Genomic DNA, 22,469 nt, shown 5'->3' on the forward strand with positions numbered 1-22,469 from the left:
ACCGCGATGGATGAGGAAGTTATCATTTTTAATTTTTATTTTATTTTAGGTCTACAGCTCCTATGCAGACTTATGTGTCTCCATGGTAACAAATCACAAACCCTGTTCTCTTATCATGCAGTCATGTGTTACTTCATTATACTACAGCCTTTAGGAGCATAATTAGGCCACTTTAGAAGCAAATTGTTTTTTTTTGTTTTTTTGTTTTTATAGCAGTGGAGCAATAATAATAATGATGATGATGATGAAAAAAATTGCTTAAAAAAAAATTACGCCAAAAGAAGAGTAGCCATTAACAAATTTGAGCCATGTTGAACATCTTGTTTTGGGGATTTGTTCAGCCCTCATATACCCTATTTATCAACATCCAATATTTGCCATGATCACAAAAAATGTATAGCTACATTCTCAAAATGTATGTAAAAATAGTTAGCCTTCGTAAAGCGATCTTTAGAGTTTTTAACTTGTGAGATCCAAATGCCTTCTTTGTCAACTGATTTCATTCTACCTTTTTCTCATTGAAGGGAACCCTTTAGGACATGTTCCCACATGCAGTATACGCTGAAGATTTTCTGCAAAAGAAAATCTGCAGCGATATCTAAAAAAAAAGGCAGGTAAATGTCACAGAAATCTGCAGCAAATAGTGCGTTTTTGCTGCGCAGATTTCTAACGAAAGGCTGCATTTTTTTCCACAGTAGATTTACCTGCGGATTTAGTTCAAGCATCGATTTAACCCCTTTAGGATACAGCCTGTTTTGGCCTTGTGGCACAGCCGATTCTTTTCAAATCTGACGTGTCAATTTATCTGGTAATAACTTGGGAATGCTTTTACCTATCCAAGCGATTCTGAGATTGTTTTCTCGTGACATATTGTACTTTATGATAGTGGAAAAATGTGGTCAATAAATTCAATAATGGTGAAAAACCCCAAAATTTTGAGAGAATTTGCAAAAATGTGCATTTATCTAAATGTAAATGGATCTGCTTGTAAAACAGATAGTAATACCACACAAAATAGTCACTAGTTAACATTTCCCATATAATAGAACCTATCCATAGGGTATATACATGCATCATTTTACATAGACATTTCCCCACGTAACATGACTGTGCTTCTTTAAATATTGTACCAAGAAAGAGTGCATGGAGTCTTTAAGTCAAGAATTAAAACATATACTTTATTTAGCAAAATCTAAAAAGTTATTACATGAACTATTTAAAAAATGAAACACCACAGATGACAGACAAAAAGATCGCCAAAAACATGAGGCAGTTAGATCATGAGATTTCACATAACCATTATGTATCCACATATACATTGGTATACAGTACCATGAATGAATAAAGTGCATAGTGCAACATGATTACTTTGACCATTAGTATATCTATTTTTAAGGGTATGGAAATTTGTGTATATTGTTACCAGCCTCAATGCAAGGGCCAATAGGGACCCCCCTACCACTATTCTATTTAGTAAAGTGCTAAGTGCAACAATGAACAACTTGAAAAAAGGTGGACTACTGACCCATGATGCTGTGTCTCAAGAAAAGGCGACCTGCCCCGACGCGCGTTTCGGCTTCCGCCTTCGTCTGGGGGTCAGACGAAGGCGGAAGCCGAAACGCGCGTCGAGGCAGGTCGCCTTTTCTTGAGACACGAAAAAAGGTGGACTACTGACCCATGATGCTGTGTCTCAAGAAAAGGCGACGTGCCTCGACGCGCGTTTCGGCTTCCGCCTTCGTCTGACCCCCAGACGAAGGCGGAAGCCGAAACGCGCGTCGGGGCAGGTCGCCTTTTCTTGAGACACAGCATCATGGGTCAGTAGTCCACCTTTTTTCAAGTTGTTCATTGTTGCACTTAGCACTTTACTAAATAGAATAGTGGTAGGGGGGTCCCTATTGGCCCTTGCATTGAGGCTGGTAACAATATACACAAATTTCCATACCCTTAAAAATAGATATACTAATGGTCAAAGTAATCATGTTGCACTATGCACTTTATTCATTCATCGTACTGTATACCAATGTATATGTGGATACTTAATGGTTATGTGAAATCTCATGATCTAACTGCCTCATGTTTTTGGCGATCTTTTTGTCGGTCATCTGTGGTGTTTCATTTTTTAAATAGTTCATGTAATAACTTTTTAGATTTTGCTAAATAAAGTATATGTTTTAATTCTTGACTTAAAGACTCCATGCACTCTTTCTTGGTACAACATTTCCCATATGTCTACTTTTGTTTGCATCGTTTTTTGAATGTCCTTTTATTTTTCTAGGACGTTACAAGGCTTAGAACTTTAGCAGCAATTTCTCATATTTTCAAGAAAATTTCAAAAGGCTATTTTTTCATGCACCAGTTCAGTTCTGAAGTTGTTTTAAGGGCCTTATATATTACAATCCCCCAATAAATAACCCCGTTTTAAAAACTGCACCCCACAAAGCATTCAAAACAGCATTCAGAAAGTTTCTTAACCCTTTTAGGCGTTTCACAGGAAATAAAGAAAAGTAGAGGGGAAATTTACAAATGTGATTTTTTTTTTTTGCCGAAATTAATTTGTAATACGTTTTTTTTTCTCTGTAACACAGAAGGTTTTACCAGAGAAACGGAATCAATATTTATTGCCCAGATTCTGCAGTTTTTAGAAATATCCCACATGTGGCCCTAGTGTCCTAATGGACCGAAACACAGGCCTCCAAATTAAAAGAGCACCTACACTAATTTGGGGTCTGCTTTTTTTTAAATTATATTTTGGGCACCATGTCCAGTTTAAAGAGGTCTTGTGGTGCCAAAACAGTGGAAACTCTCCAAAAGTAACCCCATTTTGGAAACTTCACCCCTCAAGGAATGTATCTAGGGGTATAGTTAGCATTTTGACCCCACAGGTATTTTGCTATATTTATTACAGTGGGTCTTTGAAAATGAAAATCTGAAAAAACATAGAAATTTTATATATTTACAAGGAATAAAGAAGAAGAATAAAGAAAATGCACCCCAACATTTGTAAAGCATCTTCTCCCGATTACGGAAATACCCCATATGTAGTAATAAACTGATGTTTGGACCCACAGCAGGGCTCAGAAGGGAAGGAGCGCCATTTGGATTTTGGAGCGCAGATTTTGCTGGATTGGTTTTCAGGTGTTATGTCGCATTTTCAACGCCCTGGAGGGACCAAAACAGTGGAAACACCCCAAAAGTGACCCCATTTGGGAAACTACACCCCTCAAGGAATTTTTCTAGATGTATAGTGAGCATTTTGACCCCACAGGTTTTTTTGAAGAATTTAGTGGAATTAGGCCGTGAAAATAAATATCAACATTTTTGTAAAATGTTGAATTTTTTAATTTTCACAAGGGATAAAGGAGAAAAAGCCGCCCAAAATTTGTAACGCAATCTCTTCCAAGTATGACAATACCCCACATAGATTCCATACATGGCAGACCTAGAGGCTGTTGTCTGTCCTCCGGATACCATCACAAGCATCAGCAACCCCCACAATTGCATGGAGGCTGCTGATGTGCTACAAACCCCCTAAATGCGGCAATCGCGTGCTGCATTTAAGGGGTTTATTGCCGAAATCAGCGGCGATGCGCCGCTGATCGGCAACAGTGGAATGTCAGCTGTCGTGGGCAGCTGACCTTCCGGTTCCCGATGCACACTGTCAGACAGTGTGCATCGGGAACGACACAGGCTTCCTGTCAGAGTGACAGGAAGTCGCTATCAGGAGACTGGTCCTGATAGGCTTCTGTACATGGCAGACACTGAGGCCATTGCTTGGCCTCCGGTCACCATGCTAGCCATCAGCAAACCCCACGATTTTATTGTGAGTTCTGCCGATGTGCTAGAAACCCCTAAATTGCGGCGATTGCAATCGATCGCCGCATTTAAGGGGTTAATTGCCGAAATCAGCGGAAATTAGCCGCTGATTGGCAACAGTGGAGTGTCAGCTGTCTGGGATAGCTGGCCTCCTGGTTCCCGCTGCACAAGGCTTCCGACAGTGTGCACCGGGAACCGAGCAGTAACTGTACGTCCTCGTGCGCTAAGACACTGGCCACCAGTACGTACAGTTAAGTCGTGGTGCGCCTAGGGGTTAAAGCAAACTTTTGGCAGCTTTGGATTTCCATCAGTTTTTACGGCATTTCCGCTGCGTAAAGGCTGTACAAACCACAAAATAACTCTCGTGTTGTGAACTTATGCTCCCAATAAAGGTCAATGGGCCAAACACGTAGCATCTCCGCTCAGAAACCGCAGTATAAATTGACATGCTGCGGAATTGGCAGCGCCGGCTGCATCACCTCTTGCTGACCGCATGCACTTGTTGTCAGGAGCAGGGCAATGACTGTATTACATAGCCGCAGCCCCGCTCAATAACGGCGGAGATGAGAGAAACCTCATCTCCACCGCTATTACCCTGAATGCTGCGATCAAAGCTGACTGCAGCATTTAGGAGAAAATGAGAAGGGGGATGCCCCTTGGATCGCATGACCGGAATCCCCGTGACGCGATTGAGGGTCATACCATATATGGGCAGACAGCCCCGGGTCCATTGAAGGAACCCAGGGCTGTCTTACCATATTTCCTGTTAGGGCATACTTAGGTATGTCCTAACAACTGCCTGTGTACTATCAGTACACAGGCTAATGTACTGGCATATAGATATATGCCTGTGTACAATCAGTATATAGATATATGGCAGTACATTAAAGTTTAAAAATAAAGTAAAAACAAAGTAATATTAAATTAAAAAAAATACACACACATTTTTTTACAATGAACATTAAAATAAGTCTCAATACATAAAATATACACATTCGGTATTGGCGCGGCTGTAATAACCTGCACAACAATTTTTTTGCATCATTTATGATGTGTACGCTGTAAAAAAATAAAATAAAAACTACTTTCTTTGACTTACTGTGGGGCACGAGGTATGATGAATTTAACCTCCATGTGCCTCTCATTAATAGTAATTAACCCCATCATGTACCTTATCCATTAACCCATTATGACTGGGAAACATGATGGGGTTAATTACTACTGTGAGGCACATTAAAAATTCATCACATCGGAAAATGTAAACTTTTTTTTCATTACTGTTGCCAAAGTATCGTTTTGGTATCGAAATCGCAATACTACATGAAGTATCGGTATCGAAGTCCAAATTCTGGTATCGTGATATCCCTAGTTCATTCACTTTGCTGCTACAGTAAATGCTGTTGATTTTCTGTTGCGGAATGAAACTGATTTTTAGTCGCCTAAATTTCTGCAACAAAATCTGCCGTGTGTAGACATGCTCAAAAAGGTTCATGTCAAATGTTTCCTGTGATTGCAAAAGAATATTAAAGGAAACCAGCTTTCTAACTTCAGCTTGGATTTTTCTGTTTGTTAATAGAAGTGACCGATGTTATTGTAGGTTTTGTGTATGCCAAACCTGTGATTAGTTCTATAACTTTGTGGTTAACTTCTTTCTCTACTGCTCTAGTCGCACACCGTTTTGCCTGTCACTTCCTCTTTCTTAATCTATACGTACCCAATGTCTTCACAAAGGAATTTCCTCCTTAGCCGTTCTGTTTGATGCAAGGTGATTATTTTATATTTTTTTTTATTTTATTTTTGCATCCTGTTGAGGGAGTGTGTTATTTTGGTAAAAAAAGTTGTTTTGTTGTGAATGACCTAGTTTCTTTGAATAATGAAATTCTAACCTGGTAAATCTAGCAATAATGGTCATGGGAAACGCATAGTTACATGTACTTCACAAGAAGCTTGACTTTGTTCTGTGGCCCAGATCGATAAATAAGTAAATGAAACCATGTGGTTAAAATGCTGTGTTCTTCATCTGAATCTTTAAAGCACCAGAACTTTTTCTAGTGTTGCAGATATGCAGGAGATGCCTGCATGTATGGTATAATTCTCTTATCCATCTGCTCTAGAGGTAGCATCATTTTAGAAACTGAGCCATGAAGAACGCCATGTATTAGGGGACATCTCTAATATTTTACTGTATTGATTTAGGTGGCTAACTACTTGGTGGTATAATACAAATCCCTGGCGTAGTGATTAATACTGTATATTGTAGGTTTGTTAGATTGAAAATGTCTTCTGTGCTGAATGTCAGCAACCATACTGCAAGGTTAGAGAGAATAGTACGGTTGTCAGATGACAGTAGCTCAGTCCTTTGTGTTACATTATAAAGGGGTAAAGGCTGCAAGTGACAACTGAAATACTGGGCCTATATTTTTGAAAATCCCTGAGATCTCCTATAAAAACATAGGTATCAACCCAGGTTTTTTGTACATGAGCAACAGGGTTTGTAGAGGGCATACCTGGTATGTTTAACCGTATTAGTCATGTAGTTCTGGAATAACTTGTGTACCCTCAGCCATGTAACATTTCTATTTCAGGTTTAATCTGTGGCTAGCTGTAACGCATTGTATACATTTTCATATCTTGGTATCACAATATGTATCAAATGAGAATGGCACAACTTTCATAACATTAAGTGGTATGGACAATGTAGAATCTCCTCTACATTGACAGGGAGATAGGAAAACATCCAGATATCAGTATTGATCCCCGCTTTATCTTTGTCACAAATGCAAAGTATTGTTCTCCCAAACAAAACCAGGAATAACTAAAAATAAAATCTTACAAAACCACAATGGAGACCCTTTGAAATGCCCCTTGTCAAGCCCAGTAGTTTATCAGAAGTCTGTTTTCCCGTTTAGTTTTGCAGAGGTATAACCTTGATGATTTCCTTCATCACTTCTGTTGGCAGGGTTTCATTCTGATCCTGCAATAAGTTTCGTTTCTTGTTGGCATGAGCTTATGAAGTGAATGACTACTCTATACCAAATATTTGGCAGTTGGAGTGGGTACGAGAGGTAACATGCTGATTCACTCTACTTGTATTCCAGTGGGCTCAATCTGCTGTAGCATTGCACAATAGATGGGGCATGCTGCAGACTGTAAAATTCACAGCATTCCTATAGTCCCCAGTGATTGTTTTTCCGCTGCATGTGAATGAGGTTTTGTAAAACCTAATAACTTGCATGATACTGCTTTTTATTGAAATAATCTGCAATCAATATGCAGCGTGTGAACATGGCCTTAGGACTGTTTCGCAAACAAGACACGCATTAATTTGCCTCCTTTTTAAAAAATTCAATGTAATTGAGAATTATATATTTTTTTAAAACTAGCAACAGAGTAATATAGTGTAGGCTCACCTGAATGTAACATTATTTTCCTTTTTCACATGGGTGCCTCTGTTGGAGAAAATCACTTTATTCAATATATGCAAGTGAGAGTTTTGGAGCCACGAGGGTATCACCGTTGCTCCAGAATGCTAGGTCTTCTTTCCCCGGTCCAAACCGCCCTCTCTTTTTTCATTGATTGACAGGGGCCAGACAGTGTAATAGCCGAGTTGATGCCTAACCCCGTAAACTCCTGAAAATGCGAGCAGCTCTGCTTCATAATCATCGCATGTGCAGTACAGCCTTGACATTTCACCAGTTTAATCAGCAGTGCTGCGCATGCGCTGATCACATCGGACTACACCTTCTTCTGCTCTGCGATGCCGAGGTCCGTCTCTTCCGGGTTCAGTCTGATGTCATCGGTGCATGCCGAGGTTGTACTGCGCATGCGACTATTATGAAGCCAAGCCACTCGCGCGTTCAGGAGACTACGGGAAAGAAGACCTAGCATTCTGGAGCAACGGTGATACTCTCGTGGCTCCAAAACGCTCACTTGCATATACTGAATAAAGTGATTTTCTCCAACAGAGGCACCCATGTGAAAAAGGAAAATAATGTTACATCCAGGTGAGCCTACCCTATTGCTCTGTTGCTAGTTTTATGGGGACATTTCTGGTGACCGGCTCCCTTTTAACAGTTGGATGGTAAGTGTAACATGCCTGGTTTACTCTACTTCTACAAAACTCATTTTCCACATTGATAGCAGTCACTTGTGACATAAGGTACTTATGCACCTTCAATATCTGTCAGACGAATGCTCGTTGAAATCCAACATGCCGGATCCTTCTTTTCCCCCGATACCTGCCATTGGGGGAGAGTTGGCCAATCTAGTGAAATAAACGTGTTCAGATGACCTTTTTTTCCTCTGATGTGTTTGGGTACGTTAATTCCTGCATCTCCCATTTTTTTCTGTATATGTGCCAACTCTATTTTCTGCAAAATAATAAATAAAACCTTTCATTCTGTTGCTACATAATAAACTTGCATTAAAAAAAATTCTGCATCAAATACAAGCTTTTTTGCTATGAAGCCTAAAATCCTTCTGAAATCACACACAGCCAAAATTTTCCACTATGGACATTGCGCTAAAAGCCGCATGTTGCAGAGTTCCTGCGGATTCCACACAAAACTGGCCTTGTTGCCCGTAGCCATTAATCACATTGTAGGTTTAATTTCTCTAGAGCAGTTTAAGAAGTAAAAGCTGAGCTCTGAGTGATTGCTAGGTCCAGAAAGCCAGGTTTTGCCAACTCTTTGGAGTCTTCATGGATAAATGCCCCGTTCCCCCTGGAGATGCCTTTTATAGTTGACGAAACATGTCTGGGTGGTATATTTCTTGTAAGCAGCAAAGCGGAATTACATACTCAATTTCAATTAGAGTATAAGCCCAGGTATATAAATGGACACAGGTCTTCGTATACATTGGATCACTGGTCATAAGTGTCAAATAGTACTGTATGAATGTAGTGCAAGCAATCTGATACATTGTTGCAGTTTACCAATATGCAATAGTATTTTGTGCCTTAATGGCATTTGTCTATACACCTCCTCATGATTTGCTCCCCAATTCTTGAATACTTGGTTCAGAGATTAATATAGTATTATTCAATTGCGAACGTCGTGACAATATGGGTGGGTTTACAATGAACGCTAGTGGAGCCTTTTCCCATAATACATTAAACGTTGTTTTTTTAATATTCGTTCCACTTGTTCAAATCTCTTTACACAAGCATTGACTGAGGCAAGCTGCTTCATGCACAACACTCCTCCTCCTGAGCAGGAAATAGAAAGCTACTTTTATGAAGCCTAAAGCGAAACCTTTTGTGGGATTATACTTCTGGTCCTGCCTAGAATCTGCATGCTTGCTGGGAGCATATAAAGGTCCCCCCACGTGGCTGCAGGTTTTCAAAGATCTCAAGCAGCTATGATGAGGGGCCGTAATAAGCCGCTGAACATCAAAATCCTCTACATTGCAAAGGGTGTTCAAGAACCTTATGTGCAGGTAGTTTTTTTTTTGTTTGTTTTTTTTTTTCATCTTTTTTATTTTATTTTTTATATGCATTAAACATTTTTGGGTATTTTCAAACAGAATGGTTTGATTCAATTGTCTGAGTTTAATAGGATTTAATTTGTTTGAAGGATAAGTCGATATTTTTAAATTCACTGCACCACCAAAGTGAATAATAACTGCTTCTGTATGACTATTGTATCAGAAGCATATGTAAAATAGTATGAAAATAAATTGGTAGCATCTTTTGCTTGCCAGTTGCAGATTTGCATTAATCTTCATATTACAGAAGCAGTTTATTAAAAAAGCTTCTCCGTTGCTTGGCGGTATCATTTGTAATAAGATAGTACCACTGCTGTATGTTGATATCAAGCGCCTTACAGAGGGAAATACATTCTTATGTTCCAGAATAAGTTCTTAGTTTGAGAACGTAAGTAACTATTTCTATGCAGTCAACTAAGGTGTCATTTGAGGAACTGAAAAACTTTTTCTGTTTTTGATAGATCATCACTGTAGAAGAGGCAAAGCGTCGGAAAAGCACCTGCAGTTATGATGAAGAGGAGGAAGACGAGGCGCTCGAGGATTATCTGCCTGATTTGAAACAGAAAAGCAATTTGCTGGATGATGCACACATTGAGAAGGTAAAGTCTTGAGACTTAAACCATACCTAAACTTTCAGATGACTTTGTAGAATAAGCTGTCGTGTGTACATGAGGAATAACACTATTTCTGGCCATTATAGGACTTGTATTCTGCATTTCTAAGCACTTTTCCCTTGTCCAGGCTCTATCACTAATTCTCAGTTTTCTATGGGCTAGTTGGTGGAGCCTAACTGCTATCATGTCTTCTATATACACGGAGTAGTGGAGAATACTGCTCTCCTATCTCTATATATCACATAGAGGATTAATAATATCTATCTATCTCAGCAGCTTGGTGTACATTATATAGCGGTAATGAGCAGTGTAACTGAATCCAGCACTGGGGTGCGAGTACGCAGCTATAACATGTATCACTGGTAAGCAGGTATACATGCATAATGAGTGCAAGTGAGATGAAGTATACAGACTACCACCTACCCAGATAAATGTATTCTAGAGTATGCACATTAATTATCAATATAGGCTAGGCTGAATAAACTGGATAAAGGGCACTATGTGAGCAATAGAAGAAGTATCAATACAGTTTATGAAGAGTAGCCAAAATAAAGTGCTTGGTGCAATCCATAGTTCAACAGATGCATTAGACCTGGAGGAAAAGTGCAATCATTCATATAGATACTGCATACAGCTGAGCAGAGAAGTGTCCATGCAGCGATCACTGTAGCACAAGTAAGGGAAGGCCTACAGACCAAGATGACTACCACCTGCCCAATGCGCGCTTCACCGTTGCTTTTTCTGGGGCAGGTGACATGCCCTAGATGAAGCAAAGGCGAAACGCGCGCTTGGCAGGTGGCAGTCATCTTGGTTTGTATATTTTGAGGAATTCTCTATCATACTTTTGTATTTACATTTCTCACCCTTTTCAAGATACATATGTATTTGCGGTGACTGAATGAGAACACTCTTGTTTACGCTCAGAGGCAGAACGCTGTACATACCTAGCCCTGCTCTCAGCTGAGAAGTGGATACAATTATATTCAGTCTAGGGCCTCTAGGCAATGCTCTGTGAGATAACCTGGACTGCAGATTGATTGTATCAATTTAACAGAGACATGTGTGCCAATGGAGAGCACTTTTACATTCAAACGAATATCTTGAAAATGGGGAGAAATTGAAACCTAGACTATATTAGAAAGTTGTATAAGGTTTCACCTATATTCATTATTTATATGAAACCAGAAAACCCCTTTAAGGGCCAGTTCACACAGAGTTTTTTTGACGCGGAAACGGACGAAAATGCCTCCCATTAATTTCAATGCGAGGCAGATTTTTCCCGCGAGCGGAAAAACCGGCTCGCGGGAAAAAGAAGGGACATGCCCTATCTTCGGGCGTTTACGCTTCTGACCTCCCATTGACATCAATGGGAGGCAGAAAAAGCGTATTTTGCGGCGTTTTATGCCTGCGGCACTCAATGACCATGGGCGAAAAATGTAGCGAAAATCGGCGTGCAGGCAGAGGTAAATCTGCCTCAAAATTCCAAACGGAATTTTGAGGCAGATTTTCCTACTGCAAAAAACTCTGTGAACCCAGCCTTAAAATGCCTCACATATTGTAAATCTTTTTATTTTGTTTAGTTATGTAGTTTCTTTTTTTTTTTTTTTCTGGTGTCTTCTTTTATTTAGGTTTTTTTCTTTACCACATTTCCAACGTGCCTTCCCAAAAGTGTCATTGAAGAACTATATTAGACTTGGATTTTATAAAGATAGGTTTCTTTAGGGTGGGGTTATCTAGATAAATTTATTATGATTGTACAGAGTATGCCTTTAGGAGTCCGCTTCTTTCTCAGCTGTTTATTAAAAGGTGTATGGCCAGCTTTATTTTATGATTTGTAAAGTTGGGTTCACACGTACGATCAAACTTCCTTTATTTTGTGAAAAGCATGGCAAAGTTGTGCGGTTTTGCCACGGTCGTAGCAAAAAAATAATATAACTGCGACGTGTGAACATACCCTAAAGCTGGTAGCACCAATACATACGGTTACATAACCGATATGAATTGTACCTCTGGCACATTAGAAATAATGCGCACGGTCATGTAAAAGGTAGAGAAAGCTCGGGGTCAGCTTTTTATTGACCAGAGGGAAGAACTTCTCGCTCTGGAGAACTTGGTGTGATCATGTATTAAATGGTTGCTCATTCACTTCAGTTGGCGCTGTGTTTAGGAAATGTGGACCCACTGACAACTTATCCAGATAAGAGCTAATCATTGGGTGATTTCAGCAGCCAAATCCACCATGATCAGCTCACCATTGGGACACGGTTTCACAGGAGAGGGTATCCTTTAACTTTTTTTATATTGTCTACTAACTGTTGCCTCAGATATCTTTTATTTAAAGGGAAGCTGTCAGCAGTTTTGAGCCCTCAAAACTGCTGACCGGGCTATATAGAAGAGCTGAAGGGCACTGTAACAACACCTGTTGTGCCGGTCATGCAAGTTGCATGAATGAGAAATCGAAGTATAATGCCACGGTCGCAAGTGCTCTGGAGGTGGACCCTTGATTTTCAACTGCTTCGGGCTCTCCTCACTAAACGCCTGCCAGCCCCTGCCCTCTTTTCTGAGTGAGTGATGGCTTTAGCATTCAATCATGAGACCGCTAACCGGTATCGTTACGTTGCCCTTCCCCATCACCATATAGCGCTGTCAGCAGTTTTGAGGGTTCATAACTGCTGACAGATTCCCTTTTAACTATGTAAATTGTTGTTAACCTAGAAAGACTCCAGTTTAATGTTATCTCCGGTTTAGTTCTCTAGTCTACCCTGATGTTCATTGATTTGTTGCCTCAATCTTTCCCTGGTTTCCAGTTGTATGCATCCCCAGTTTGTCCCGATATCATTGATACAGGAGATATTTTTTTTTTTTTTTTTTTTCAAGATTTGTCCGGATCCTTGAAGGAATTTTATAACGCATTCCTTTAAAAACTGTGTGCTATGATGACGGTATTTTAAAATAGTCGGAGAAGGAAAAATATCATGTACATAGCAACAGAGTTCACAATAGTTCTCGTACCACAGACCTAGTGTTTTTTTCTCTGACAGATGCTTTGTATGGTCAATAAATATTTGTTTCCTTACTGATATACGCATCAATGAAGATTGGTTAGATTTTATTCCCACAAATAAAATATTTCTGTGCTGATTTAAAATGTTATTGGGTTTACATTTTGTAATGCTTATACTACACACTAAACTTCTTTTTCTTTAATATTTTTTTACCCTCTACGTTGAAATTATAGTCTTACCGGGAACCCTTTTTTTTTTTTTTCTTCTTCCTGTAAATAGCTTGCCCACCGACTGCCTGCCAGGGTTCAAGGATATCCTTGGCATCTGACTTACAGTACACAGCAGCATGGAACCAGCTTGAAGACCTTGTACAGGAATCTATGTTCTTTGGACTGTCCAGTACTCTTGGTAGTGAAAGACATGGATAACCAGGTATGTGAACCATACAAGTATTTATTCTAGTGTGGAGGAACTATACTGTGCCAGATTTGTGATCATTATGATGGTGGTAAAGGTTAAAAAATGATTCAACCCTACATGCCCTTTTCATGGTCGCCAGATTGTTTACAGCGGCCAATTGTTCTCATGCTTTCCTGGCTTCCAAGCATCCATAAAAACAATTAGCTAGTGTTAAAGGCGAAGATCAGTGATTATGCCATTATCAAAATTATTGTTTTCGTTGGCACAGTCTGCCGTTTACAGTGACATTTACACGAGGCACTGCTCTAGTGCATAGCCGTCACATTGTGGAGGTGGACCTTCCCTTTAATGCTGGCTGTCTGCAGCTGCCACTAGGGGCAGCTTATTGCATATAAATTTATCATAGAGTTCATCGTACAAATCAATATTTAGTCAGCTTCCCGTAGTAGCTGCTGTAGGCAACCCAAATTTATTTTTAGCTTACTTTTGATTTTAAAGGCTATGATCAAAATGTCTTTAATGCATTTAAATGAAAAATGAAGCAAATAGTCTTCAGTAAAAATGTCTTACTGTTTTGTGTCTACAGCTTCTATCTATGTGTCTCCATGATAACCGACAACAAACAAACCCTGTGTAGTCTAATCCTACAGTCAAATTCCCTTATTTCTGTCCCCTACTTCTTCCTAGCATACATTTTAGTAGATTAGCAAGAAGTAAAGTATAAATGGACATCAGATGACTTCAGTATCAGACTGAACAGTGTTTGTTTATTGTGTTACTATGGAGATACATAGATCTGCATAGTAGCTATAGACCCAAAACAGTAGGACATTTTTAATGAAGATGACTGGCAAAGTTCTTTCATTGTTTTAGTTTAGATGCATTAGAGCAGTAATATATGTATAATTTGTGAAGGTCTACAGAGCTTTTAAGTCTTTGGCTGTATTGAGGAAAGCAGCGGATTTGGAGCGATGTACCACAAAATGTGGCTACAACCCCTATAAAGATGCATTCTAAAACTAACCAATGCAGAATTTTGGATATGTATGTATGTATATGTTTATTGGTGGGCATTCACTTTTAAAGGCATAGGTGCTGTACCTTTACCGTGTCATTATTAGTCAAAATATCATGCCTTCGAGAATCCCTAAGGCCTTATTCACACGAGCATATTTTATGTCAGTGTTAAAACCAGGTCCGTCACACGGGCGCATGTATTTCATTGGGGTCGTTGACACGGCCGTTGTTTCAATGGACGGTGTGAAGGGTCCGTTGAAAAATAGAACCTGTCCTATTATCTTCCATTTTCACGGACCCCTCCATAGGCTCAAGTCTATGGGGATCCGTGAAAATGGAACTCGCACGGGGGCACCTCGGACGTAAAAGTCACGTTCTTCACGTCAGAGTTTCCCCATGCTCGTGAGAATCTAGCCTAAAAGTGCCATTTGGCTCACTATATATTTTGTAGGTTTCTTTTTTGTTTTGTCTTTTTGTTTCTTAAACTTTGCATAATGTATTGGAATGTGATTTTGGAATATATTTCATAATCGAGTGAAGCCTTGTTGATTCATGTCCTTATGGAAATTCTATTCCACCTTCAGATTGGGAAAAGAAACTGAACTGTGCTCAGTGTTGTAATGTTAATAATGAATGAAGCTAAAATAAAGCACACAAGTATTTTAAAAGAGAAGTAATTTGTCTTGTACTATTGTTTGTATAGACAGTACAGCAGGTTGTGTGATTTATGGCAGCTAAAATGAATAGCAATTGGCAGATAAATGTCAGAGTATTACAGTCTGCAGGAAGTGGTGGAGTACAGCCCCCTCCACCACTGAGTGACAGAGAAGTTGCATAGAGATCCTTCTCTGTGTATATGGTGTTACTATCCTGCCTTATCTGGGCCTCCAGCCATATTTTAGCGTTCTCATTAAATCCCCTCAGTCATTACAGCAAAGCTGATAAACGACAGAAAACAGGAAGTGTGATTAAACTTATACTGTAAAAAACAAACACCGGCTGGGAGGGCAAAAGCACTTATGTTCACACAGAGTTTTTTGCAGGCGGAATTTCTGCCTCAAAATTCCGTTTGGAAGTTTGAGGCAGATTTTCCTCTCCCTGCACGCTGAATTTTGCGGCGTTTTTCACCCGCATCCATTGTGCGCCGCGGGCATAAAACGCAGCGAACTACGCTTTCTCTGTCTCCCATTGAAGTCAATGGGAGGTCAGAGGCGTAAACGCCCGAAGATGGGGCATGTCCCTTCTTTCTCCGGCAACGCAGTTTTACCGCTCGCGGTAGAAAACCACACCCGCCTCCCATTTGAAATCAATGGGAGACATTTTAGGGACGTTTTTGACGAGTTTTGCGGCGCGGTTTCCGCGTCAAAAACTGTGTGAACATAGCCTAAGAAGGCCAATTTCCCCAGGATGAGGGCTGCAATTCAGGATATAGACTGGGAAGAACTAATGTCAAATAATGGTACAAATGATAAATGGGAGATTTTCAAATCTACTTTGGGTAATTATAGTGCAAAATTTATTCCTATAGGTAACAAGCATAAACTACTAAAATGAAACCCCACATGGCTTACACCTTCTGTAAAAAGGGCAATACATGACAAAAAGGGGCATTTGAAAACTACAAATCTGAGGCTACAGCTGTAGCCTTTGTAAATTATAAAGAGCTTAAAGAGGCTCTGTCACCACATTATAAGTGGCCTATCTTGTACATAATGTGATAGGCACTGTAATGTAGATTACAGCAGTGTTTTTTTTAATTTAGAGAGCGATCATTTTTGACGGAGTTACGACCTATTTTAGCTTTATGCTAATGACTTTAATGCCCAACTGGGCGTGTTTTACTTTTTGACCAAGTGGGCGTTGTGTAGAGAAGTGTATGACGCTGACCAATCAGACCAATCAACAACATACACTTCTCTCCATTCATTTACACGGCACATAGTGTTCTTACTAGAACACTATGTGCACACACACGCGCGCACACACGCACACGTTACTGAAGTGTCCTGACAATGAATAGACATCCCCTCCAGCCAGGACGTGATGTCTATTCAGAATCCTGACACTTCGCTAACGTTTGTATGAGATTTACATCACAGCAGGCACAGTCTCGCGAGATTACGCGGTAAGCTGTCATTTACAGCGAGCTTACGCCTGCTGTGCTGTAAATCAACCACAAACGTTAGTGAAGTGTCAGGATTCTGAATAGACATCACGTCCTGGCTGGATGTGATGTCTATTCATTGACAGGACACTTCAGTAACGTTAGTGTGTGTGTGTGTGTGTGTGTGTGTGTGTGTATATGTGGCTGCACATAGTGTTCTAGTAAGATCACTATGTGCAGAATAAATGAATGGAGAGAAGTGTATGACGCTGATTGGTCAGCGTCATACACTTCACTCCACAACTCCCACTTGGTCAAAAAGTAAAACCCGCCCAGTTGTCCATTAAGAAAGTCATTCGTATAAAGATAAAATAGGTTGTAACTCCGTCAAAAATGATCGTTTTTCTAAATAAAAAACACCGCTGTAATCTACATTACAGTGCCGATCACATCTTGTTTAATATAGGCCATTTATAATGTGGTGACATTGCCTCTTTAACGACCCATTATGGGCCCGAAGGGAGAGTATGCAGGGGATGCACAAACTGACACTTCAATGTAACAGCCTGGATCAGAGAACTCCGATCCTGGCCAGTTAGATCCTAGTCAATAGCAACCACGGCATCTAAGCAGTTAGAAAAAGGCCCCCCGCAACACATTTAAAATGTCTGTCTGGAGCGCCAAGCACTGCATTTTACCACTAATCTATGACACAGCCGTTAACGTGTGTGTGTCTGTGTGTGTGTGTGTGTGTGTGTGTGTGTGTGTGTCTTTCAAGATACTTGGCAGAACATCCGACATCTGTATTATAGTCTCTTTTCACCCCTCAGGCATAACTCATCCTGTGTGCAGTAGGTAATTTTCTTTAAAAAACGAACTCTACTTTTAAGAACACGGTTTAAACTAGGGATGCACGATGCATCGAAACTTCTATACTGTCTCGATACTGTGCATCCCCAAATGGTTCGATACGGTTATTTACTATTAATGTGAGGCACATTCAAAATTCATCACACCTCACATCACAAAATGGAAGAACATTTTTTTTTTTATTACTTTTGGCAAAGTATCGTTTTGGTATCGAAATCACAATACTACACGAAGTATCGGTATCGAAGTCCAAATTCTGTTATCGTGACATCCCTAGTTTAAACACTTTTTTTTTTAAATGAAGACTGATGGTCTGATTTCTCTCCCTCCCAGCGATCAGCTGTTATTGACTGAGAAGCCTCGTCTAGGCATACGTTTTTCAATGTTAACCCCTGTCCTTATACCCGATTAGGGCACATTGTTTTCCTGAGACACCCCATTTTTAAAAGGTTTGTCTTATCACAGAAAACCCCTTTTAGATGCCGCTGCAGGGACCAGCTGATTTCCACGGGTTCATTCTTGAAACCCCGTAGAAATAACTGATTTGGATGGACAATACCTTTAACGACTGGTCAGGGACTAGGAGTGATTGGTGAATAATATTCATTATTTTATTACCATATATTTTTGTTTCTTAAGGAAATAATTTGTGAAAAAAGTGTGTATATATAATGATGCTTAACGTACATATATATCATTTTTCTCCCACTTTTAAATCAGGTATTTGGGGCATATGCAACACACCCTTTCAGGCTCAGTGATCATTATTATGGCACAGGGGAAACATTCCTGTTCACCTTCAGCCCTGATTTTAAAGTAAGTATTTTTTTTCTCTTATCAGTAGTGGGAGTCCAACCCTTTGCTAACCCTGTGTAAGCTAAATACATGAGCAGCAACTTCACTAATCTATTTGGTAGTTGTCAACAATGTATCAGTCTGGGGTCTAGGGTGTTTAAGGCCGGCGTCACACAGAGTTTTTGGACACGGAAACCGCGCTACAAAACTCGTCAAAAACCGGCCGAAAATGCCTCCCATTGATTTCAATGGGAGGCAGAGGCGGTTTTCTCCCGCGAGCGGTAAAACTGTCTCGCGGGAGAAAGAAGGGACATGCCCTATCTTCGGGCGTTTACGCCTCTGATCTCCCATTGACATCAATGGGAGGCAGAGAAAGCGTATTTTGCGACGTTTTATGGAATTGGGCGAAAAACGCAGCGAAAATCTGCATGCAGGCAGAGGAAAATCTGCCTCAAACTTCCAAACGGAATTTTGAGGCAGATTTTCCGCCTGCAAAAAACTCAGTGTGAACCCAGCCTAATAACTCAGGTCACTGTTAAGACTCGCTATAATTGTATCCACTTCTCAGCTGAATAACTGCGAGTTTGGAGCCTTTCAATGTAAACAAGAATGTTCTCATTCACTTACAGGTCTTGAAAATTGTGAGGAATTTAAGCACAATATATTATAAAGTTGTAGAACTTTTCATTTATTAAATGATTAAGCTTTATTTATATAAAGCTGGAAGACCCCTTTAAGTGTCCACAGGGGTCCATTGCCATGGCTGATTGCTTTTATATTCCAGTATCTGATCACAGAAAATTAGCATACATTTAACAAGGTCCTAGTAAGTGGGTACAGGATATTGGTTAGGGTGACACCTATTGGTCTTGTTGTGCAAGTTTCTTAGACCGTATGAGGCTCAGTTCACACTTTTAATTGAGAGGCACTTTGAATGCAGTTTTTTTTTGCTTTGCTTTTGTTTTTTTTGTGTTTTTTTAAGCAAACTGCGAATTGGATGAAAATAAAGAGAAGTAACAATCTAAACACATGAAAAAAAAACAAAAAACTATAGTGCGGTTTACTGCATGCAATTAAAAGTCCTGCCACCAGACTATAAACTGGGGCAATTTACAGCAGACTGAACTATGCTTTAAAGAGGCTGTGTCACCACATTATAAGTGCCCTATCTCCTACATAAGGAGATTGGCGCTATAATGTAGGTGACAGCAGTGCTTTTTATTTAAAAAAAAATATCTATTTTCACCACGTTATTAGCTTTATGCTAATGAGTTTCTCAATGGACAACTGGGCGTGTTTTACTATTGACCAAGTGGGCGTTGTACAGAGGAGTGTATGACGCTGACCAATCAGTGACCAATCAGCGTCATACACTTCTCTCCATTCATGTAGTCAGCGCATAGGGATCCTTTTAGATCACTATGTGCTGTCTTATATTAACACATACTGAAGTGATACTGAAGTGTTAAGACAGTGAATAGACATTCCACAGGATGTCTATTCACAATCTCTGCACTTCGTTACTGTTTCTATGGTCGTTACAGCAGAGCAAGCGTAATCTCGCAAGATTACGCTGTAAATGACAGGTTACAATGAGATTACGCTTGCTCTGCTGTAACTACCACAGAAACATTAACGAAGTGCAGAGAATTTGAATAGACATCCTGTGGAATGTCTATTCACTGTCTCAACACTTCAGTATTGTTAATGTGTTAGTGTAAGACAGCACATAAGGATCTAGCAGGATGTCTATGCGCTGACTAAATGAATGGAGAGAAGTGCATGACGCTGATTGGTCAGCGTCCTACACTCCTCTGTACAACGCCCACTTGGTCAATAGTAAAACACGCACAGTTGTCCATTGAGAAACTCATTAGCATAAATCTAAAATCGCTAATAACGTGGTGAAAATAGATAGCTTTTTTTAAAATAAAAAGCACTGTTGTCACCTACATTATAGCGCCAATCTCATTATGTAGGAGACAGGACACTTATAATGTGGCAACAGAGACTCTTTAAATATCCAAGGCTCTCTGGTATAAAGAATTGTAATGGATTGAATAACTGGATATGTACTGGTTAATAACTTACAAAATTTATTTTTGTCTTATGCCTAGTTAATGTCAAATGAGATATCCGGCTCTTCTCCCCTAAATAGTTTCTTTTTTTTTTTTTGCAGGCATTTAAATGGAGTGGAGAGAATTCTTACTTCATCAATGGAGATACCACTTCCTTGGAGCTTGGTGGTGGAGGGTTAGTATTCAGCTTGTTCAGAAGTTATTACTGCATTGCTTTGGCGGTCATTGGTATTACATTAAAATATCACAAAAACCACACAATCAGATTTTATTTGCTGAGAATTCTATTAATGCAGGGCTGCACGGACTTTTACAGCATGGGATCTTCTTTGTGGAGCTTGAATAGGGTGACTGGTGTAGTTGGTGTTAAGTAGATTCTGCTGTAATTCTTTTTCATGCCCTTTGTCAGATGCCTCAGTTCCCCCATAACAGTGATAGCATGTATTTGCCTATTTCACTTGCTACACAGCTATGCCATCTTCATACATGACCGTGCTACTCCTCCCCCTGCTCTGTTGTATTATAGATTGTATAATAGAGGGTGTGAGACCCACACCAGCTAATAGTGCTGGTCAAGACTCACAAATCCATTATAAGACCGTGACCGTCACACTGAAACACAAACCTACAAGGAGACCGTTTCCCCTTTTCTGTGTGAACGTCGGCAAGAGAACCAACATTGAGCTCTACTGGTCCCTCCTATAACATCAACCTGTAGATCGAGATCTACTCTTTGGTTACCACATAAGGAATGTATATTGGATTTCTAAAGCTCAGGTGAAAATGAATGAGATACAATCTGAAATTGGACTTTGATGCCACATAATGTGAACCACAAGTTGAGGCACAAAACTGCATTAATATGTTATGTCACTTTCTAGGCATCATCTGCAGCAAACAGGAGTCAATAGGAACATATTTTCCATTGCAAGCCGTGTAGTCTAAGGTTATATACTGCTCAGTTGACATTAACAAAGTAGCAATGTCCATCAATAATACAGCAAAAGTGAGCGGTCTTTAACCCCTAATATTTGTTTTCTTCAGTGGTCGATCTGGACTTTGGCTGGACTCCGATTTATATCATGGACGCAGCAACTCCTGTAGCACATTCAACAATGAAATCTTATCCAAGAAAGAAGACTTCATTGTGCAAGATCTAGAAGTGTGGACCTTTGAGTAAATCGATACTGTACAATATGAAAAGATGTACATCTCAGAAGTTCAAGGACAGGAGATCCAAACAAGATGGGAAGTGATCAAATATCGTCCAATAAACTTGAGTTTGATCCCTGCTTATAGAATATTATTCCTGCTATGATTGCACTGAAGAATCCATGTTTTTCCAAGAATGCAATACTGTTCTGAACAGGGCGAGACGACTTCACGCACATTGTGCAGGACTGGAAATGAACATTTGGTTAAATAATTTTAATACTGACGCTTTGTATGAAATGCTAATGTCTAAGGCCTAAACCTCCACATTTGAGTAGAGGGAACACAATATGACTCAATAGAATTGTTTAGCCGCTGTGTAATGCAGCATACTATAATAATAAGCAGTGTATCACAGTAATACTCGATCACCAAGAGGAGAAAGAGGGAACTATTGTTACCGTATACAGTCCTGTTTATTTATTGAGAACTACTGCTGACCTTGTATTTTTAGACCTCCATTCCTAGCACTTTTGTCATGAATTTTACTTCTAAAGTACATACATATATTTACACTACAGTGACCATTTTCTGATCGCTTTATGATGTAATCATCATGAGGCAAGTACGGAGGTTGGTGGATTGAAGCCAAGCAGGGCTCCATCCATCCATACCACGGAGCATTGCTGCTCGATCATCAAAATTGGTGAGAATTCCTATCTTGCTTAGAAGCATAAGAGCATGGTATAAAGCTGAAGCATTGCGATTTTTATATGTATATCTGTTATTAGCCGAGAGAATGTGGACAAAAAAAAAACTTCCTGTGAAAGAGATGTTGATATATAGCAGTTGACTTTCTTGTTCCAGGGACGAGTATTGTATTGAGGAGCGCAGGTCGTTTCTGAAAGCTGCCTTTTTATTTTTGTAATTTTTAATTTGGTCTCCTACACATTTTATTTTTGCCTTACTTTTTTAGTTGACCTAGTAAATTGTTGCATCTGCGCTAGCGAGGGTGGTTTGTGCTGTACTTGATATGATTGTTAGTGTATTTTATTTGCCTGCCATTTACTTCTCTGAAATGCTGGGAGAATTCTTGTAATAAAGTGGATATCCAAAA

The 22,469-nt window shown here is 39.7% G+C and overlaps 1 protein-coding gene across 11 annotated transcripts in view; it reads left to right on the forward strand.

The window, feature by feature from the left end:
• The window catches only part of NCOA7 (nuclear receptor coactivator 7), a 247,757-nt gene extending 225,288 nt beyond the window's left edge, over positions 1–22,469 (forward strand). For 10 of the 11 annotated variants that reach the window (XM_075862323.1, XM_075862326.1, XM_075862325.1 and 7 more), the window contains 5 exons: positions 9,759–9,896; positions 13,196–13,348; positions 18,048–18,143; positions 20,302–20,375; positions 21,245–22,469. In XM_075862323.1, coding sequence (XP_075718438.1) covers positions 9,759–9,896; positions 13,196–13,348; positions 18,048–18,143; positions 20,302–20,375; positions 21,245–21,380 — 597 coding nt within the window. In that variant the 3' untranslated portion in view covers positions 21,381–22,469. Of the gene's footprint in view, positions 1–8,221; positions 9,250–9,758; positions 9,897–13,195; positions 13,349–18,047; positions 18,144–20,301; positions 20,376–21,244 lie in introns of those variants that run through there. The other variant, XM_075862334.1, reaches the window with a different exon arrangement.

This window comes from Rhinoderma darwinii, chromosome 4 (assembly GCF_050947455.1).
Source record: "Rhinoderma darwinii isolate aRhiDar2 chromosome 4, aRhiDar2.hap1, whole genome shotgun sequence".
Taxonomy (NCBI): Eukaryota; Metazoa; Chordata; class Amphibia; order Anura; family Rhinodermatidae; genus Rhinoderma; species Rhinoderma darwinii.